The sequence below is a fragment of the Podarcis raffonei genome, chromosome 2, assembly GCF_027172205.1.
Source record: "Podarcis raffonei isolate rPodRaf1 chromosome 2, rPodRaf1.pri, whole genome shotgun sequence".
NCBI classification, from domain to species: Eukaryota; Metazoa; Chordata; class Lepidosauria; order Squamata; family Lacertidae; genus Podarcis; species Podarcis raffonei.
The window spans coordinates 30,740,184-30,761,385 of record NC_070603.1 but is presented as its reverse complement, the minus strand read 5'-3'; the positions used below and the strand labels follow the sequence as shown (position 1 = coordinate 30,761,385).

The 21,202-nt window shown below is 46.6% G+C and overlaps 1 protein-coding gene across 1 annotated transcript; it reads right to left on the bottom strand.

Annotated features, from left to right (window-relative positions):
- Positions 1-13,132: 13,132 nt before the first annotated feature.
- On the bottom strand, positions 13,133-20,934 carry CBX4 (chromobox 4). The gene is made up of 5 exons (XM_053375554.1): positions 20,707-20,934; positions 20,523-20,566; positions 19,415-19,480; positions 16,651-16,717; positions 13,133-15,579 (listed from the first exon to the last, which is right to left on the bottom strand). Exons 1-5 carry the CDS (start codon positions 20,773-20,775, stop codon positions 14,194-14,196), a joined length of 1,632 nt encoding a protein of 543 aa, XP_053231529.1. The 5' UTR covers positions 20,776-20,934; the 3' UTR covers positions 13,133-14,193.
- Between the last annotated feature and the right edge of the window lie 268 nt (positions 20,935-21,202).

The window sequence follows — 21,202 nt, the reverse complement described above, 5'->3', positions numbered from 1 at the left end:
GCTTCTGGCGAACCAGAGCAGTACACGGAAACGCCGTTTACTTTTCTGCTGGAGCGGTACCTATTTATCTACTTGCACTTTGACGTGCTTTCGAACTGCTAGGTTGGCAGGAGCAGGGACAGAGCAACAGGAGCTCATCCCATCACGGGGATTCGAACAGCCGACCTTCTGATCGGCAAGTCCTAGGCTCTGTGGTTTAACCCACAGCGCCACCCGCGTCCTATTAGAACCATAGGGAGGGGCAATTTAGATCAGGTAAATGGCACGGGTAAAGACTGAAGATGCCGTCCCACCCAAACACCTTCTCTGGTCAGGTTCAGAGGTCCCTGGTGCAGCTTCATTAAAGGAAAAACAAATTCAATCATGGCTCTCCTACATAATGTGTAGCTTGGCCCTGACATGGAACATTCGAAATCAGCCCTGGCAGATAAGCTGTCTTTCGCTGAAGCCACTGAAGCCCTCTAAGCCCATCTGAGGAATGACATTTGTAGCCCCTGGAAAAATAATAATACAGTAATGAAACCAACAGGCTTCATCATAGAGAGATAACAATGGCAATGTCAGGAATAAGAAGAGGAAACCTTGAAGAGGAGTCCCTCTGCTTCTTGTAAACTACTCATGCTGAATATAGCAAAGAGCCTTTGACACGGAGAAGAATGGAGGACAGCACGATGCGAAAGTTGTCATAGGATGGCTTCTTTTTCTTTTTCTAACCTACTAAGGATTCAAGATGGTTTAATAAGGAATGCAGAAAATAACAGGTCCTCTTCAGGTTCTTGAGAGAGTATTCATTTTCCAAAGGGAAGAAAACCCACTCTGCTTTTTAGAAGCTGATAGCAAAGCAACCTTGAACAGCAGCATTACTGTGTCTCTACAATAGTGCTCCCAAATGGGGTCAAGCCAATGTTCCAACTATATCAATGCACTTCAGAAGTCATTTGAAGCAGAACAATTGGGATGTAGGTGCCTCTTTACATTCCTTCCTAGCTTCCAGGAGCCAAGGACACCTTGACACATGGATCTTGTTTGACATTCTACATTTAAACACAGTGGCAACCACATTCCAAGAACGGGCCTCTTTTAGAACTGATCATATTGGTTTGCTTTTTCAGATTATAACATTTATCTGTTCAGAATTTATCTTCATCACCAGCGCTTGATATCATATGGTGGAGATATGGCAAGTTCCATTGCAGGCTCACAAGGTACATTATCCCCTCTCCCATTGGCCTGGTCATAATAAATGGGGCATACTACCTTAGTCAAGGATATTATCCATACAATAAATCTGGGGCTTCTAGGAACAAGGACTCAACTCTCCAAGGTACACACCTATTACTATTTGCCTTGACTGTGCTAAACCACAGATCTGAAAACTGTTTTAAAAATCCTCAGTGTTGTCTCTGAAGACATACTGTATCCTGGATTCCAAATTTCCTTGTTTAGCTTTTTAGCCGATGCCATTTGCTTTTCTTTCTCCTCCCCCCCCCCCCATAATTTTTATTAAATTTTCTGTTTTACATTTTAGAATATTCATTTAAACAAGCTTAAAATATCAATGCCTTCCCTTCTTCTCTTTCCATGGTTCATTTTGCGTAACATAAATCTCTGCATATTTTATATAAACTAAACCATTCAGTATCCCATTATTACATCCATCAAAACTTATTTACACTGTTGTACATATCTTAATGCTGCCCACATTTTCAAATATATACAATTTCCCCCCATATATTCAATAAACATTTTCCAATCTTCTCTAAAGCTATGTTCTTCTTGTTCACTTATTCTATATGTTAGGTCCGCAAGCTGCGCATATTCCATCAGTTTAAGTTGCCATTCTTCTTTAGTTGGGACTTTGCTCATTTTCCATTTTGGGACTAACAAAACACGGGCTGCAGTCGTGGCATACATAAAAAACCTTTTTTGACACCTGGGTATTTCCATCTGAATTATCCCCAACTAAGAGGACACTGTGGGACACGGGTGGCGCTGTGGGTTAAACCACAGAGCCTAGGACTTGCTGATCAGAAGGTCGGTGGTTCAAATCCCCGCAACAGGGTGAGCTCCCATTGCTCGGCCCCTGCTCCTGCCAACCTAGCAGTTCAAAACCTAGCACGTCAAAGTGCAAGTAGATAAATAGGTACTGCTTTGGCGGGAAGGTAAAAGACATTTCTGTGCGCTGCTCTGGTTCACCAGAAGCGGCTTGGTCATGTTGGCCACATGACCCGGAAGCTGGATGCCAGCTCCCTTGGCCACTAAAACGACATGAGCGCAGAAACCCCAAGGTCGGTCACGACTGGACATAATGGTCAGGGGTCCCTTTACTTTACCTTAAAAGGACACTGGTTGTTGTTTTTTATTTACTTTTAAACATTCCCCCCCCCCAATTCATTATGAATTATTTCCCAATACTCTTTTACCCTTTTACAAGTCCACCGCATATGACAGAAAGTACATTCTGACATTTGCATTTCAAAAGGGTGATGCAGAATTGTGTCCGGCATATTCTTATGCCTCCCTCCCTTCCTTTGTAACCTGCACAATATGTAGGCAATGAAATCAGGAGCAGAATGATTTTGAGAAACATGCATTAGGACATGATTCATCTGGGATGGAAAGCAAAAGATCTAGTACAGCTCACTGGGATAGCTAAATGTACCACTACAAGTTGTAAACAAACTCCAAAGCTTAAAAAAAAAGAGGTTCCTCTATCCATCAGATGTGTGCTGCAATAAGTTATATTTATGTATGGTAGATGTAGTATAGGGTTAGCCAAATTTCTTCCTTCTACAGGCCTGGGCTACCACTCAAATGATAGAGTGTGGTAGAGTTGTTAAAGAGTTCCGTCAAGATCAGGGAGTCCAATGTTCAAATCCTCACTCGGCGCTCTTGAGCCTTTCACCCAACTTACTTTGCAGGGTGGTTGTGAGAATAAAGAGGATCAGGAAAAACAATACACATTGGTTTGAACTCCTTAGAGGAAGGGCAGGAAAATAATGTAATGCAGGTGTGGAGAACATCTGGAAGGTCAAAGGTTCCCCGCACCTCATGTCAATACAAGGGTTAACAACACAGTGCCTTCTAGGTGTTGCTGGACTACGATTCCCATCATCCCCAGGCACATCACTTCATTACTCCAAAGGACAGATTAGGTAATTGGTGGGCAAAGATGGCCAGCATCTCTGTGGACATTATACTACCTGTTTATACAGACTTTCATAATCTATGGACTGTATAATAAAATGTCATAATAAAATGTCACGCTTTGTTGACTGATTTTATTTTATTGATCACTGAAATTCTTGAGCCATCAAAACTTGTTATAGCACAGAGCTTCCCAAACTTGGGTCTCCACTGTTTTTGGACTACAATTCCCATCATCCCTGACCACTGGTCCTGCTAGCTAGGGACAATGTGGTCCAAAAACAGCTGGAGACCCAAGTTTGGGAAACCTTGTCATAACAGATTCTTCCTTTGACAACCTATATTAGTACCGAAAAGTTCATCTTTTTCTCTTACTTTTGGGCCAGTTTATCAGTATTTTGGTTCTGGAGGGGTCATGCATTGTCTCTACCACTTACTTCTTGAGGGAAGGCTGTCGAAGTCCTCTGTGTTTCACTGGGATGAGACGGACAGCTTTGATAGTTGAAGATATATTAGTTCAGGGTTTCATAAACATGATTTTGAAGGCTTTCCTAAAGCCATGTTAGGACCTGGCCTCAGACTGGCAGCAGGAAGCTTTGAATGTCTTCTGGTACAGAGCACTTTGTGCTTTGAAGACTTCAGACAACAGTCCAGTTACCAAAACGCATATGCATGCCTTTGGCCCCATCCCCTTAGCCTTTGGTTCTGCCCATTTGGTCCTTGGAGGGCTGGTGAAATACGAATCCAACTCTCAGGCTGAGAAGGGTTCCCCACCCCTAACAGAGGTTGATTTTACCAGTATGTTCAAAATCTTGAAATATTCAGAAGACAAACAAGGAGGCTGCAAACCTAAGCACAGATGCTATGAAATGAGCTTCACTGGCCTCCATGGTACTTGCTTTTTTTAAGTGCTTCAGAATTAAGCCACTAGGATTGAGGAAAGCAGGAAACAATTCAGAGATATCACCCTGTCTTAGCAGGGGGGCTTTGTCTATGAAATGAAACTAAAGACTCTGGATTGAGAATTGCATTCCAAGCATACAGGTGCTGGGCAGACATGCCTTCTGCTGGATTTGTATGTATCTGCATAGCTCTTTTATCAATGCTGAAAATGACATTGAACCTTCTGCCATGCAGCATGGTATCAGATATTCTGTGAATCGTCAGCAAAAAAAAGTGAAAAGGCTTTTCCTGAGTTAGTGTTGTGAATGCAAAGGAAAAATATTTGTTCTAATAATAGGGAAGGCGACACTCTAAGTGGCCTTTATTATTAGATCCTCCTCAAAGGCACCCCAGTGTTGCCCAGTTACAATTATATACAATTATCCACCTTGGGTCACTGTCAGGGAAAAAGGTGGGGCATAAATAAATAGATGATGATGATGAAAAGCAATAGCTAGGATTGAAAAGAACAGTGGTATTTGTTCTGTGAGCCCAAGAGGGCTTTAGGCTTCCTTTCACAAGCAGCAGACTCTATGCTTACCTGGAAAGCTCCTTTCAAAAGGGACCGGTTTCAGAGGCAGTTTGCAAAACATCCAAGGATGTGTTTCAGGTGAGCCAAAGAAAGCAGTTAATATTGGCAGTAGACTTGTCTCCTTGCAAGAGTCTAAAACAGCTTCTAGCAGCTGTCACCCTTATATGCCTGCAAATGGTTTCCCCTCGGTTCCTTGGCTGGGGGGTGGGGGGTGGGAATATCTGAATGAAAAGGATGGGATGTGAGCCAACATTCATTCAGTTTTTAGTCTTGGTGAAGGACATTAGCGGGCAGCTCTGCGCTTGACTAAAAACTGCTATTCATTTTATCCTTGGTGCAGCTTTGTGAAAGAGGTAGCATTAATTCACATTTTACATGTGCGGAAAGTGTAAGTGACTTTCAAGACTGGGCTAGCTGTTATATATAAAAAAAGAAAAAGCATGACTAGGGCAATCTGAGATACATTGCCAGGTTCCACAAGCATAATTGGCACAGGCAGTGCTATTCTTTTAGAAAAAGGGGGGCTGGAGCTCACCACGAACTTCTCCCTTGTTCTCTAAGAATGGCAATGGCACTCACCTGAGAGGTGCTGGAACTGAGCTCTGGCTAAAAAAAAGCCCTGGGTACAGGAATCCCCCACAAGGACTGCTGCTGCCCAGAGCCTATGGAAGTTTGCAAGATCCACTAACACAGTTCCCACACCCTACTTGAGAAGATCAATCAAGGATTGCAGAAATTAAGAGTTGTGTTCATTTTGGGGGAAGGACAGTAACAGAGAGAGGGGGTTTCAGAAATATCCACTGTGGATTAGGGGGGCGACCTCAAAATGGGGGGGCCTTCTGCATTGATGGGGTCATGGAGGAGTAATGGGGAGGAGGGTCTGGCACTACATGGATGGGAGGGAAAGGAGGAGCATCTCAGCATAAATGGATGGGGGGTCGTCAAAATCTGGGAATGGGGGACAAGGGGTGTCCCCCCCAAGGTTGCTTCTCAGGGGGTTACAAGTGGGGGGAGGTACAAGATAGGGTTTTCATCCCTCAGTGGATATTAGCTTAAATAGACTGGGGAGGTTCTGGTATGGGGGGGGGGCATTTCAGTCTTCCTTTGAGGAGGTAGGAAATTGTGTGTGTGGAGGGGGGTTCAAAAAATTTTAAGAAATAAGAAAAAGAGAAATATCCACTGTGGTCCTCTAGGTGTTGTTGGACTGCAGCTCCCACCATCCTTGACCAATGGCTATGTGGGCTAGGACTGATGGGAAATGGAGCCCATTAACATCGGGAAGGCCGTGAATTCCCTAGCCATTTTAGAGGCTTTGAAAGAACAATCTGGAAATGCTGGAGCTAAGCCAATTCATAAGCATGATTCCTGCTGTACACTGACTGGGTGCCACCCAGAAAGGAATTAGGCATGCCTGAATTCCTTTGAAATCAGTGTGCTAAATATAGCTATACACGTTTGCAATCTATTAAGAATACACTGAATTTCCTTTTTCTTCATTTGAGACAGGAAACATAGGAGAGCTATAACCTCCAGGATGAAACAACAGACATTAATTTGCCTGGGCCAAATAACAAAAGCAATGCTAGAGACTCTCCTCCCGCCCACTCCATTCCTCCACGTCAATTCTCTTCTTCTGCTTTGGGCATGCAATTGTTTGTTGGCACTCACCTGTGACAGCCACTGTAGTGCCATAGATCTCTCTCTGTGGAATCAAGCGAGACTGGAAATCTGAAGCAGATCTGAAGCCTTCCTTCCCACCCCCAGCCGAACATTATCCCCAAGTGTGGGTGTTTGGATTTGGAAGTTTTCCATTTTGGCCAAGAGGTACCGTAACTGTTGTTTTTGGAGATAGTAGCAAATCTGTTCATTCATCCTCCAGTTTGTTTGAGCACAACTCCCACCCCCCTTTTCTATAAAAAAAGCAAGACAGATCTCTCTTGTATTCTTGATAGGCAAGTCTTTCAGGGTCCATTGTTATTTTGCATAAACGCTGAAAAAAGGCCTTGCTGCAATTATGCTCTTTCAGTTTCAGGGCCCCAGTAGAATCAAGTCAATTGGTAAACTCCCTGGCATTAGCGTAAACAGATACAAAGGTGGGACGGCTCCTGTACCTTTGAAACAGAGGAGCGGATTTTGGTAGCTGCACAGAGGGGAGAACCGCCCTGAGACCTTTGGGTATAGGGCGGTATATAAATTCAATTAATAATAATAAGGCAAAAGTCAGGGCATCATCCGTACACACTGGTGTTTTCCTTTACAGAAAGAAAGCAGGGCTAAATAAAGAGCCTAAGATGGTTAGAAAACAAACCTAAAGATGTGAAAAACTGAATCCTGCTATTTTGGTTATGTTAACATGTCAGGCTTGTTCCACGTGCATCGTAACGAATGCTGTCAGTATCGTGTTTTAGACCCATCAACTTGGCTAAATGAGGCTCTCTGCTAATTTATATTGCCAGCACTGTTCTTAACTGAGTACGATCTCACTTAAGCAACTATTGCTTTTGTTCATACTGTGTTTCAAGGAGAAGGGAGTTCTGATGATTTTCGTTACGCGTGGAATATGTGAATCCAGGGTGGTTCCTCTCATTAGTGTCTAAAGACCCGAATGAAACCAGAGACTTGGTCATCCCAGTTTCAAACTTAAATGTGCAAATGTGCAGGCTGGCTTCTATCCCCACAATGCAGCAAGCTGACCAGATAAGATGGCCATCATCTGTCATGTATGATTTAGTTGAGATTCCTGCATTGGAGGGGGTTGGACTACATGACCCTTGTAGACCTTCCACCTCTCCAATGCTATGATTCTAAGCTTGAAGTAAAATGGATTTCATAAACAAGCGTGAAATTTTGCACTTGGCAAGTATTGCACCTTGCATTTTAAGCACTGATGCTTGGGAAAGGCATTGAAGTGCTTCAGTTTTGCCAACTCCCAAGTTGTACAAGCCTCACTTGGCAAAAACCCACTACAAAAACTATTGCAACACTGAATTAACCACTTTTGTTTTTAACATAATTCTCACAAGCAGGAATTTAGATTCCCTTGCCATTGAAATAAGGTGAAATATTTCCTTCCAGTTCCATTGTTTTATCTGAAAAGAGCTCTTTTGCAAGACTTCTACGTGTCACACTGCTGTTAAAAGGCACAAGGGCAGCAATAAATAAATAAAATAATTAAAAGTGGGGGGGAGGCTGGCAACTGTGACAGTTGGAAATTTGATAAATACATAAACCAAGGTTAGTAATTTATACACATTTTGTGACTGTCAAGAACAGCCCAAAGATTAGAATTTTGGATGCTAAAATGCTAGCGCAGAAAACAGAATTCCAACATTCTGTCAAGTCTGTTGCACAAATATTTGTAGGAGAAAATATGTTTGGACAGATAATCCACTATTTCACTTGGGAAGGAGAGGAAGTGCCAGAAACGAGAGCCAGAGACCAAGGAGGAATGCCCTTGGCATTTACTTCTGTTTACATCACACAGCTGGGGAGGGAGAAGACCCCCCCCACCCATTCAAAGCAGTTCCATACATTGCAGAAGAAGCTGCTCAAGATGAGTAATGTTGGAGCAGAATTCCTCCTTTCTGTACTGCTGCATAGACCGCCCCTTCAAATACATGGCAGACTAATATCTGGGTCTGGCTGTCTAATTGAAAGGCTACGATATTAATTATTTTGTGCTCCTTATATGTTTTGATCACCGGATGCTGCTTTGATCTGCTTGGTGGGGAGGGGGAAAGCAGCCGACATACCAAGAAATCAAAACAAACCTGCTTCCAGAGAAGCAGCTATCTCCTGCATCCGCCTAGTCTCTTCAAGGTCACAGGCTCTGTTCAAGGTCACAGGCAGCAGGGCTTGCAGCTAATGCTGCAAGGACAGAAATACATACACCTACACCCATCCCCTGTGAAGGAAGCTTTTACACACTTAGGTATGGGGCCCTTTTGACTTTTGTCAGTAGCTGGGAGACAGGCTGCATTTCACTGGGACCTTCCATGAGCCCCGTGTGCTTGTACAGAACTACACATTCATGATGATTTCCCCAGTCTGCTTCCCTGATGAGAACAATAAACCAAAACATCTGGATGGCTCCAGGTTGAGAAAGGTTGCTCAGGACTCTCAAGGAGCTGACCTTTCACCATCAGGTCACTCTTTCCTATGAAGAAAATTCTATAAGCCTCTGGTCCTTCTTAAGCAGATTAAGTGTATATATCTCACCGACAACAGCACTGTGTTATAATTTGGAATTAATATAATAATAATAACAACCACCACCACTCATCCATCTGCCTGGGTTTCCCCAGCTACTCTGAGTGGCTTCCAGCACATATAAAAACATAATCAAATATCAAACATTAAAAAACTTCCCCAATACAGGGCTGCCTTCAGATGTCTTCTAAAAGTGGTGTAGTTCTTTAATCTCCTTGCCACCTGATAGGCCATTCCACAGGGCAGGCACCACTACCAAGAAGGCCCTCTGCCTGGTTCCCTGTAACTTCACTTCTTGCAGTGAGGGAACCGCCAGAATGCCCTCAGAGGTGGAGCTCAGTATCTGGGCTGAACAATTTTACCAGTTCCACAAATACACTAGCAGAAATGTTTTGCATTGGTGTCTCAGTCTGATCAGTTTGGGGGTGTAGCCAAGAGCCCACGTAACCGACTCTGAGCTTCACAAAGGAAGAGCCAAGTGTAAGGAAAGCAACAGTAGGTCAGTGGAAGCAACATTTATGACATCTAAAACGGGCCTCTAGCTTTCAAAGCCAGCCTACGCTCTGTTAGGAATCCAACGAGCCACCGTACCTCCCAATCTGCCATGTGTGTCATGAATTACACAGCACTTTTGCATAGTCACGAAACTCCAGCTGCCACTGAGCGAAGCTCAACAGCAAACCTTGCACACTAAAAATACATCCTCTTCCCCTGGCTATTTGAAGAGCGGATAGGCCCCATCCGTTTTGTCGGCTTACTAAATCAGCTGCACCTGAAGCTGCCAGCTACTTGTGTACTTTCAATGCAAGATACAGCTAGCAGGAAATGGCGTTCCTCAAAACACCCACAGATGCTCTGTCAAATAGCTCAGCACTCTAGAGGCTTCTCTATCCAGGACAGTTGTCAGATTTGGGGCAGGAGCAGGGTGGGGAGAAATCTGCAAGAAGCATGGACTTGCCAATAGCTAGTAATAAGTTGCAATTAAGTTGTTTTTAATATGCTAGTGATAATGCATTTTGCATTAATTGCTAACCACCAATGATTAAAGTTATTAAATATAATTACGTTTACTAGAGGAACAGGAAGATTCATCTCATAACCACTGACATGTTTGTGTGATACAGGAAGTGTGGCTCAGTGCCTGAGCTATGATGGCCAAGTTGTATTATATTATCCTTTGCAAGTTTTTCTACTTTTAAAAACTTTTTGTTTTAGGCAAAGGTAACAAGACAAAGGTAAGAAGGAGCCCCAGACTTGTTCACAGTCACCTATAAGACAAAATCCATAGGTGGCCCTCTACAGTGGGCAGCTTAAAAATATGTTTTGCCTTTCCGGTTTTCAAAAAAACTCAAAAGCTGAACACAAACAGCCTGAAACTTCAAAGCTGAGCCAAATTTCCGTATTCACTCTTAACAAAGGAATGAAGAGATTCGTGAGGAGTGGGTGGGGACACAGCATTTTCCTTGAAAAAGTAAGCATTTTCTTCAAGCTTTTTCCATCCAACATTTTACAATTTCTCACTGGAAGAAATCCATTCGCAATATTGAGAGTTTTTATCACAGCAGCCCAAATGCATTCCTAGAATACAGTTGATTAATATTTAGCAAGATGTCTGTGTGGAAAGAATGGAGACTGTGTTTTTTTAAAAAAGCTGTAAAGCATTTTTTTTGGGGGGGGGGTAAGCAGCAGTCCTTTTCTTTCAAAAAAATCCATAAATCAAATTAAACCACTGATACCATGGGAGCTGCCACCCTGTTGGTTTTGTATTTGTTCTTCTAACTTCTGCATTTTGCTTATTTTAAAAATAGACTTTGTTCAGCTGTCCATGTTGTGACATGGCTAAAGTCCTCAGTTCCTTCTCAGATAGGTGCTTGGAAAGAGTAAAACACATGCAGCCTGACTCCCATGGCAGCTTAACTGAGAAATTGCCCTGAGTTCAACAGGAATCGCTCCCAATGACTTAGGATTCTACCTAGTAGTAGCCTATATATTTTTTGTTTATGCAGAAGATAACTAGTATAATCACATGAAGCAATTTGTTCCCACTCCAACAGCAGTCCACCTTAAGCATGCACTTCCTAATAATGGCATATCTGTGAGATTTAATTGAGGGCAGGGAAGGCAACAAGATGAGACCAAGGCCCAATGAAGTGTAATCTACCCAATCTACCTTTCCCTCCATTACCAGCATTGCTGAGAAAAATAACAGAACCAGCTTTCAAAGAGTTCTTCAAGCAGTGGCACCAGAGGCGTAGAAGGATGGGCACAGGATACAGAATCACAGGATGGTAAGAGTTTGAAAGGGCCCGAAGGGTTATCTAGTTCAACCTCTTGCAATGCAGGAATCTCAGCTACAGCACCCAGTAGTCCAACACCTTTCAATTAAAGCTTAGTAGCCTGAACAGAATTCAGATTCCTATCCTTACATCTTGCACTTCCTAAAGCTCAGATCTGCTAATACGGGCCTCTAGGTGCCTCATAGCTCAGTGGAAGGAACAACACGTTTGTATGTCAAAACTCCTATGTTGAATCCCTGGCTTTGCAAGTCCAGATGAGACTCTTGAGACCCTGGAGAGCTGCTGGCTCTCAGTGTAAACAGTGCTGAACTGGATCATTTGACTCTAGGACAGTGTTCTGTATTCCACTTGGGCTTTGAGATACCAAAAGGCAAAGCCAGCATTGTTCCTAGGTTAGCCTTCCCTGTTCTTTTGCCGTACAGATGTTTTATTATTAATGATTATTATTATTTTGTTATTTATTATTATTAGATTTGTATACAGTTGTACTTTGGAAGCCAAAGGGAATCCATTCCGGAAGTCCGTTTGATTTCCAAAACGTTCGAAAACCAAATTGCGGCTTCTGGTTGGCTACAGGAAGCTCCTGCAACCAATCAGAAGCCGCGGAAGCCCCATCAGTCGTTCAGGTTCCAAAAGAACGTTCGCAAACCGGAACAATCAATTCTGGGTTTGCAGGATTTGGGAGCCAAAACGTCCGAGTTCCAGGGCGTTCGATAACCAAGGTACGACTGTACTGCCCTATACCTGCAGGTCTCCAGGTGGTTCACAACATAAAAGCACAATATAAAAGCACAAAATACATAATGAAAACAAAAAGAACAACCCAATCTCAAATGTGTTTTGAGATATCAGAAGGCAAAGTCAGCACAGTTTTCAGGTCAGCCTTCCCTGTCCTTTTGCCCTCCAGATGTTTTTGACTACAACTTTCATCAGCCCCAGCTGGCTGTCAATTGCCAGGGATGGGAGTTATAGTCCAGCAACATTTGGAGGGCAGTAAAAGCTGGGGAAGGCTCTTCCAGGTGGACTATTTTTGGGGGCTGGGGACAGGAAGGAAGGCAGTCCTTTATTTCTAGGATCATGACTCAATCCTGAAAACTAAAGCTTCACAGAATGACAGTCAGCACAATTTACACTAGCACAACTGCATTCTTTTGGAAGTATCAGTCTGGCAATCTACCTTTCTGGTTAACGTGGCAAGTTGACAAAAGTCCACTCACTTTGCCATGTTCTCTCATGACATGCCGAGGTAGGGCAGAAAGTCATTTTGACTGTTTTATGGCAAGCGCCCTAAGAGACTGCTATGGATGACTGGTGAGGAAGTTCTGCTGAGGCTCATCTATGTAAACATTTTGTGCAAGTCCTAACAGGGACCTTACAATCTGAAGATGGTGAATGCCAAATAAATTCATGCAACTTTTTGAAACGGACAGCCTGCCTCTTAAGGAACATAATTCTCCTATGGAGGAAGTGTGTGGGAGACAGAATGAGAGCAACATTTTCTTGCTATCATCGAACTCCAATTGTTTATTCTATCCAGGATTTCTTAAGAAGTTACACCAGACCTTTAAGGTGCCAGGGGGTGGGGGGAAGGAGAGGGAATCCATGTTTTGATGCTATTGAAGGAGCAGCCTCTGTGTAAGTCTTTTTTTTTTTTAACAACCAATTACATATGTGCTAGTTGGATGATCATACATGTCAGGCATGACAGCATTTGGCACCTCGCTCTGTTCCGCACCATTTAAGAACTGAAATCATCTGAAAACTAAAGCAGAACAGAAGCTTGCCCATCGCATTCAAGTGCTTCCTTTGTGGGCTCTCAGCTAGCGAGTGAGAAAGAATTCCAGAGGTCATCTAATCCAAGAATGGAGAACCTATTGCATCCAAAGTACCCCCTGCAGATTATGACCAGAGACCCGAAACAGCAACATATGCTTAGATTGCATGCACAATACCAGGGCCCCCAAGGACAACCAAAGTTGCAATAAATGTACTCAAAACCTTCTGCTGTTTTTGGAAAGGTTTATAATCCTTTGCAATGACTGCATGACACACAATTTTCCTTCCTTCGGCATACAGCGCCCAAAGAGCAACAGGTGCCCATCAGGTCTCCAGGCCCTCGTTCCTCCCCACTTTCCAGCTAGTCTTTGCAACCCAGACCCTAGGCTAGCTGCAGAACATCAAATGCACTTTCAACATATCCATTTAATATTTACATTCAAGCAATTCATAATAATTGGAAGCTTATAGTTTAGACATTTCTAGTAGCAGCAGTTTCTATAATAGCTTGTTTAGCTTTAGATAATGATTATTATTATTAACTTTTTTTTTTTGCACACTGAAAACAAGAATGCGTTGGACACAGTATCAAAAAATATATACCAGAGGAAAAGGGATGGTCCTGCAGTTTTATGAAAAGGAAAAGTAGGGGGGCGGGGGGACGAAAACCAGAAGTGGCTTTTAAAAAGGGACGAAAATGAAAATATTCTGATATAGCTTTTAATATATATATAATATATGTATTTAATATAATTATATATATATATAGGGCAAATCTAGGGAAACTCCATAAATCTAGTCTTTTCTTAATATTTCATTATATAAATACCTACAAATAAATATAATTGCGTGGCCCACCTTGGAGGGGAGGGGGGCTGCCTTCAGCTCAAACAATACATTTTCAGCAACACCACATACAAACGGGAGCAAGAACGACTCGACAAGTTAGCACTGTTAAAATATAATACTATGTAACTCTCCCGTCAAGTTAACTGGGAAGCCGCCACCCTGACTTACTTCCTGGTGCACGAGGCCCAGGGAGGGTGGAGATGGCCCGCCCCCCCGGAGGAACCAACCAAGATGGAAGACCACCCTCTAGAGAAGGAGAATCGCTGCACCCCACCCTCCCTTCTTCTGGGGCGTGGCGGGGGTCGTGGGCCACGTCTGATCTTGGGCGGGTGGCACCATAGAGTTACTCTCCGGGCAGAACAATACCTTAGAGGAGGAGGAGGAGGGATGAGGGGGTCATGTGTCAGGCTGCCCAGGGAGAGGGCCGAAGCCTGCGCCTCCTCACACTGTCACATATTCCTTAAAGGTCACAGTCAGGCAGTTCGCCGTCACATCCGTTATTATTATATTCCCAAAGAAAGGCTTGAACTCCTGCGCGGGCTCCTCCTCCTCTTCTTCCTCCACCTCAAAGTGTTCCACCGGTTTCGGAGGCTCCGGTGCCGGCGGGTCGGCCGGAGCCGGCAAAGTCTCTGGCTTAATGTGCACCAGGCCAGGCTCACTGTCCCCCCGAACCTTGACGCACCGCAAGTCTATGGGCTCGTCCAAGTCCGAGTCCAGCAGGATGACCTCGGGCTGGGAGGCGGGAAGCGCTCGGGCCTCGGGTCTCTCTGGGGTAGGAGGGCTGAGGCAAGTGGGGGCACTGATGCTCCGGGAGGTGAGGCGCTTCTTGCCACCCTCCTTGTCCCTGTGGGGTTCGGAGAGGCAGCGCTTGCGCGACCCACCGCAACTGGGCGAGAGGTTCAGCCCCACGCATGATGCTGCAGCAGCAGCAGCAGAGTTCTGTTCCTGCGGCCTAGAGTCCAGGGACCACGGGGCAAGGTTGGGCTTGGTGGTGAGCTGAAGGGGTTGCTGTTCAGGAATGGGCGGCTCTTTGCTAGAGGCTGTAGTCTTTTGGCAGTTGGTCCCATGCTCGGCAGGCATTTTACTTGCCTCTGCCCCCGATTTCCCTTGGGGGTCGCTGCCCAGCCATCTCTCTGCCCCGGGCTTTTTCCACGACTCCTGCCTCTCCTCAGAGGCCCCCCTCTTAGCAGTCCTGTCCTCAGCCACCCGCTTCTTGGGCGCCTCTCCAGATTTGATCTTCACGGCCTGCATGCCGTTCTCCATGTACTTGCTCATGACAATCACAATGCGGCCATTCTTGTTCTTGTTCTTGACGATCTTCATCTTGCCGCCAATCCCGTTGCTGGTCACACCGTCCCGGGGAGGGGGCGGTGGGGGCGGCCCCGTGCCGCTGGAAAGGTTCTTCTCTGCGCCGTTCTTCCCTTCGGCACCCCCCAGGTTCTTCACAGGGTTCAGCAGGCTTTTGGCTGAGCCATGAGACCATTTGTCCATGTGGGACATCAAGGGGCTCTTGCTGTGGTCCAAGCAGGCCTGCCCTTGCTGAGGCTCCTTGCTGCCGGGCTGGTAATGGGGCTCGTACATCTTGGGGTCAGGCTGGTAGTGGTGGTGCTTCTTGCTGTTCAACTGGTAGTAGTACTTCCCTTTTCCGTGAGACTTGATGTTGCTCTCCTTGCCGTTGGGCTGGTACTGGTGGTGCTTCTTGCTGTTGAGTTCGTACTGGTGCTGTTGGCTTTTGCCAGAGCTGCCCAGGTCCAGCTTGGGCCTGTTCTCCACGGCAGGGTCTTGGAGGCCAGTGAGGACATTGGAACGGCGTGCAAAGGATGGCAGCTGCAAGAAGGAGGAGGAGTGGGGGTGGGGGAAAACATTAAGGGCTTTGAAAGAGAGAGGAGGGCAGCACATTTTACAAGCCATATCAAAACAGACCCTATAAGACCCAGAACTTTTAACAGCAACAGTTTTTAAAGGATGCTCTAGACAAGCTCTTTTTGGACTACAAATCCCATCATCCCTGACCACTGGCCCTGCTAGCTAGGGATGATGGGAGTTGTAGTCCAAAAACAGCTGGAGACCCAAGTTTGGGGAAACCCTGTTCTAAAATGCCTAGTCCAACAACCTCATCCCACCTTTCCCCTAACTGGCTGAGATAAAGGTGAAATTAGAGGTGACATTCTTTTAGTCAATGGTCCTTTGGAGCACAAGGGGGAAAGGATGTCTAAGAAACATATGTGGAAATCGGGACAGGCTGGGGCAGGGACAAAGCTGCTGTGAACAGCACTCCTTGGCTCCTGTTACATACTTCTTGGCAAGGCACAGGCATCTTGCATTGTAGGTCTCCGCAAGTGAAACAGGAAGTGTATTTCACAGCCAACTGGGCTACCAAACACAGAATGCAAGGTGGAAGAGAACACCTAAGAATTCTCCTTCTGCTGATTCAAAGACTCCACCAATAAATCTCTTTTGCGGGACACAGAAGGCTCAGTCATGGTCACCCACGACAGAGACCACATTTGCTGGGCCTTCTCAGAATATATTCCACACATGCTGGCAAAAGGACCTATGAAGTCACAGGATGGCCAGGGCTTCCCCTGTTATTTACAGTTAACAAGGTGTGTGTGTGTGTGTGTGTGTGTGTGTGTGTGTGTGTGTGTACACAAACACGCTGTCTCCCAGAGCATGATGAAACCAAGATGCAATTCTCTTCCCCTGGGAAAGGCACCAGACAAGGAAGCGGATATTTATTAATTAAACAAAAACAGAACAGGCGTTCAGAAAGCCTTTTTAAAAAATCAGCTTGCTCAGCAAGATTCCCATTTCAGGATTTGGCTAGATCTACTGTTACTGTCTTATCTCACTTTGAAAGTTAGGAGAGTAGAAAGCAGAGGAACTGATTGGATTTACCTGAACCACCAATGGCTTTGGTTTTGGTCCTCGTTTGCGGTACCCCATAAGTTGCTCCTGCCTCTCCCTGAAGAGATATAAAAATCAATAGCGATGCAATTAGGAAACCTCTCTTCCAACAACACACCAAAGAGGACAAGGGAGAGAAAAATGTCCTTTACCATGCAGGTTAACCCTGAACACAAGATTAAGGCTGCAATCCTAAACACTCTTACTTGGGAGTAAGGCACACAGTGGGACTTCTAAGTAAGGAATCACAGAGCTAGGCAGCATTTTTACTGCAGAGCAGCAGCAGGAGGCTACAGCACTAAAGGCAACAAGACAAAATGCTAAAAGGTCACGGGAATTAACACAAGCCAGCAAGCACTGCTGCCTCGAGCCCCTACAGGGTATCAGTTATTCCAGCGGAGAGGGACGAAATGCACAGACACGCAAAGGGTGGGAGAAAATTTCACACAGCACCGAAAAAAACACCTTTCATGCTTTGCACATGTAAATGCTAAGGCAGGGTAACAAGTGGAAGAACAAGTTAAAAAACAATAACCCAGAATACACAGAGTAACCCAATATGGGCATAAGAAACACTCCCTCCAAATTAGTATGCAACCCTGCACACTTTCCAGGGAATGAGCTCCACCGAATTCAGTCGGATTTACTCTTGAATTTACATGTATAGGATTGCAGTTAGTGCAATACATGAAAATGCCCTGCATCTCTATCCCCAAGAAATTATCAAGATCTACGAATTCACAGACAAGTAAATAAATAAAAATCTAGTTCTCATGGAGACCAGCATTTTCCGCAACCGTGCAAAAAGGCATAGAAACGCAATAGCTTTTGAAACCAGCCAATCTGATATTTTGCAACAAAACAAGTCATTGAATTACTATGGCCAAGTCTCTCAGGGGGCCATTTTAGCACTTTAAATGGAGCTGAAACATATCTTTTCTGAGGCTGCTTTATCTCGGGTTTGCCAACTAACCCACCATTCTGGGAGAAGTTTTAATTTTAAAATGTCAAAACAAATACAGATGCTGCAATTCTAAGAACATTTGGGAGAATGCAGGTCCTATGTAGATGACAGTCCAATCCTCTATCAATATCTATTCAAAAGTAGGTTTCCTCTAGCTTGATGGGGCTTATTCCAAGAAAAGTAAATTCAAACTTAGTTGAGTTTATTTCCAACGAAACACACCTAAGGTTTTGCTTACAGCTTGGTCATAAAAACTCAACTGAAAACCATGGGGAAGGGGCTTACTTCTGAATAAACATGGTTAGGAGAACCTGGGTGGAAACAATGACTGCTGACTTTTAAGCTTTTCTTTCTGCTCACACTCCCCTCCCTGCCACAGGAGACATTCTTTACTGGGTCCCTTTTTGCTTATCTTAAGAAACCACCCATAAAATTAGCAATCTGCAAGGAGAGTTTGGAAAGGAGCAAATGTGCACTGGCAGTTAAGGGAGATCTTGTGTAATGGCAAAAACATCTGGGTGCTGACAGCAAATCCTAAACAAAAAGCATCCCAGGGGGGAGTCCAGGCAAGTCCCCACCCTCTTTGCACTTATTTCCCCCAGGCTGTAGGTGTTTGGGTAACCAACATCCAACGTCCCACCCATCCCACGCGCTGCCTGCGGAGGAGATGGGAGTCACGAAACCAAACACACACAACGCGGCAGGAAAGCAGGAACTGCCCTGGATGCTAATCACCTCATTAGGATTCACATAATGCGCCCCTTCCCCCCACCGCTGCCTCGGAGGCCACTCATGGGCTGAAGAGGGAGGGGAGAACGTGCTCCAGGCGCCTGAACCGCGAAGTAACCAAATTATCGATCGAACGCGGGAAAGGGAGGGGGCGGAGCCCGAGGAGGTGCCGCCCCCACCAGGGGCTGGCCGTAGCGGAGCAGGGGCAACGCAAAGCCTGCAACTAGCGCCCTTTCCAAGGTGTGCAGTTCAGACACCTGGAGAAGCAACCTCTCTTTCTCCGCCGCCCCCCATATCCTGCAAGGCCCAGAGTCCTCAAGCTTAGGGCAGCTTGGCAGACGCACCGAGTGGTGACTGTGGTGTGAGGAGGGGGGGGGAATGCAAGTGCAAGACGTCGCCTCCTATTCCCCAAGTTTACACCTCGGTTTGCGCCAAAATCCTAAGGGAAACGAGTCGCACGCAAAAAGCCAAGCCTATGGCAGCAGCAGCGCCGTATGCACTGGGATCGACCCAATCTCCCGCTGAGGCAGCCAGGGCTCGACGAGAGCTGCATTTTGCAGCCACACAAGCCACACACACGACGAGGGAGGGGCTCTCTGCGAGAGGTTTCCGCAGCAGCGATTCTCCCCAGGCAGGCTCTCAGAAAATGCCAAGCGCAAAAGCGGCCGAACTGGCAAGCAGCGCGCACACCCGCCGCCTCTCCCTTCCGTCACGTGCCAGCAGCACCACCTTGCAACGACCGAGGCTAGGCGACTCGAGCGTCGTCCGGAAAGGAAGTCCCTGCGCTGCAGCGGCGAAGGGGTTAAAGCGGAGTTCCGTCACGCGCAGCGCCGCTTGCACAAGGCTGCCACGCTCCCTGCGACCTGTGCTACAGCAGCAGCAGCAAAGGAAAGGTCCTCGGCACTCCGCGGCCCACCCCGGGACTACCCACCTCCCGCGCAAAAGCAGTGGCTGTTTCTAGGCTCCCCGCTCGTCCACCGAAAATGGATCTGGGTGTACAGCTCCTGACACAGACAGACAGGCAGAAAAACAGACATCACCCTTTGCTCCATAAGCTCTCACCTGTTCTGAAAGGCGATTAAGAGCCTGGGATCCAGGATGTTTTCCTCCGGCTCCCACGTGTTATACCTTGCAAAGGAAATGAAAGGAGGTTTTTTATTTATTTATTTTAAATGCACACCACTTAGCTATATAGTACAATAATTCACATTTGTAGTTCTCGATGGGAGCTCTTAAAACCACACACACACACACCAAGTTGCATGTTAAGGGGCCATTTTAGAGACTGGCCAAGTTAGCCGCCGCCGCCGCCCCCCTCCGGCTTCCCAAGACAGATTTCAAAGTGCGCATTCAGGACTCCAGCCGCTACAGGGAACTGGGGGATGGGCGGAGGGGCTGTAGACTGGGCGGGTGGAGCAGAGAATCTTGTTTATTTAGCGCGGTTATTATTCCGGAGGAATGCCATGCATGCGGCGGCGGGCCAAAAGCCCACCCCCCTTTCCAAATCTGCCCCCTCCGCATCCTACCCAGTTCCAGCGCCTTTCCCGCCCCTCCTCGCAAGCTCTGTCATCCAGACCCCACGGAGCTTCCCAGCTCCCGCACGTCTCCTCTGATCCAGCAGAAGTAGCAGCACGGACCCTGGGACGGTCAAGTTCAATCGCAGTCCCCTCCCAGCCAATAAGGCAGCACCCTGGTGACAGTGAGTGGCCGCCTTCCCCCGGGTCTCTCTCCCTCTCGGGCCAGATTCGAGGATTTAAATCGGATCCTATTCAATGTATTATTTATTTATTTGTGGGGGTCCTCCCCCTCCCCCTTCTCTCGCCCTCCCTTCTCGATCTCGGGTCTGCTCGGTTCTGCAATATGGAGCCTGCTTTCCAAAGGAGCCATTTTCTGCAACTGCTGAACATCAGTCGCCGCCTTTGCCTTCTCTCTCTCTCTGAAGCTGCTGGCTCTGCACCGCTTTGCCTCGTTTCTCTAGGCTGCCCCCCCCCCAAATTGCATGCACTTCCCCCCTCCTTTTTATGCATGCGTTAAAAAAAAAAAAACAACCGAGGCATTTTCCGGATTGCTGGAGCATGCAAGCGGACTGCGTTAGCAGGCAGGCAGGCAGGCAAGCCAGCACTCTGCAGCCCGCTAGAAGGTTCCCCGGTCGCCCTTCCCCAGGACTTACTTGGAGGACCATCCTCTCCATTTGACCAGATACTCCACTCGGCCCTGCGAATAAAATAAGGGGAGGGGGGAGGAATAAAAGACGTCAGTCTCCTGAAAGATCCCCCCACCACGCAGTCTGCAGACCAGCAGCCCTCCCCTCTCCGCCCTCCACCCTGGAGCTGCAAGGACCGTCGCTCGCTCACCTTCCGGATACGCTTCTTTTCGATGCTTTCCACCGCAAAGACATGCTCGCCCACCGTCGGCAGCTCCATTTTGGGTGGGGGGGCTGGGTGGGTGGAGGAGGGGAGCGTGAGATCGGGCGGGGGGAAACCCTAGGGCTGGGGTGTCTTGCAGTCAGACAGCGCACTCCGACTCTCTCCGCTCGCTTCGCCTTCCCAGACAACTGAGCTCCAGCCTCTTGCAGCAGCGCAACTCATGCAAATCATCGCAGGGACGTCACGGGGGGCGGGGAGCTCGCTGCCTGTCAAAGAGAAAAGCGGCCCGGGGATTGGCTCGGCGCCGTCGAGGGGCGGGAAAAGCGGGGGAGGGGAAACGGAGAGAATGTTAGGGAGGCGGGGGAGAAGGGGTTTCGATTTAATCCCCCCATTGCATGCAGGCGGTGTGTGAGAGTAAGGGGGGGAGGGTCGGTTGCTCCATTGCTCAGCAATCTACCCTAGTCAGCCCCCCCCACCTAAAATT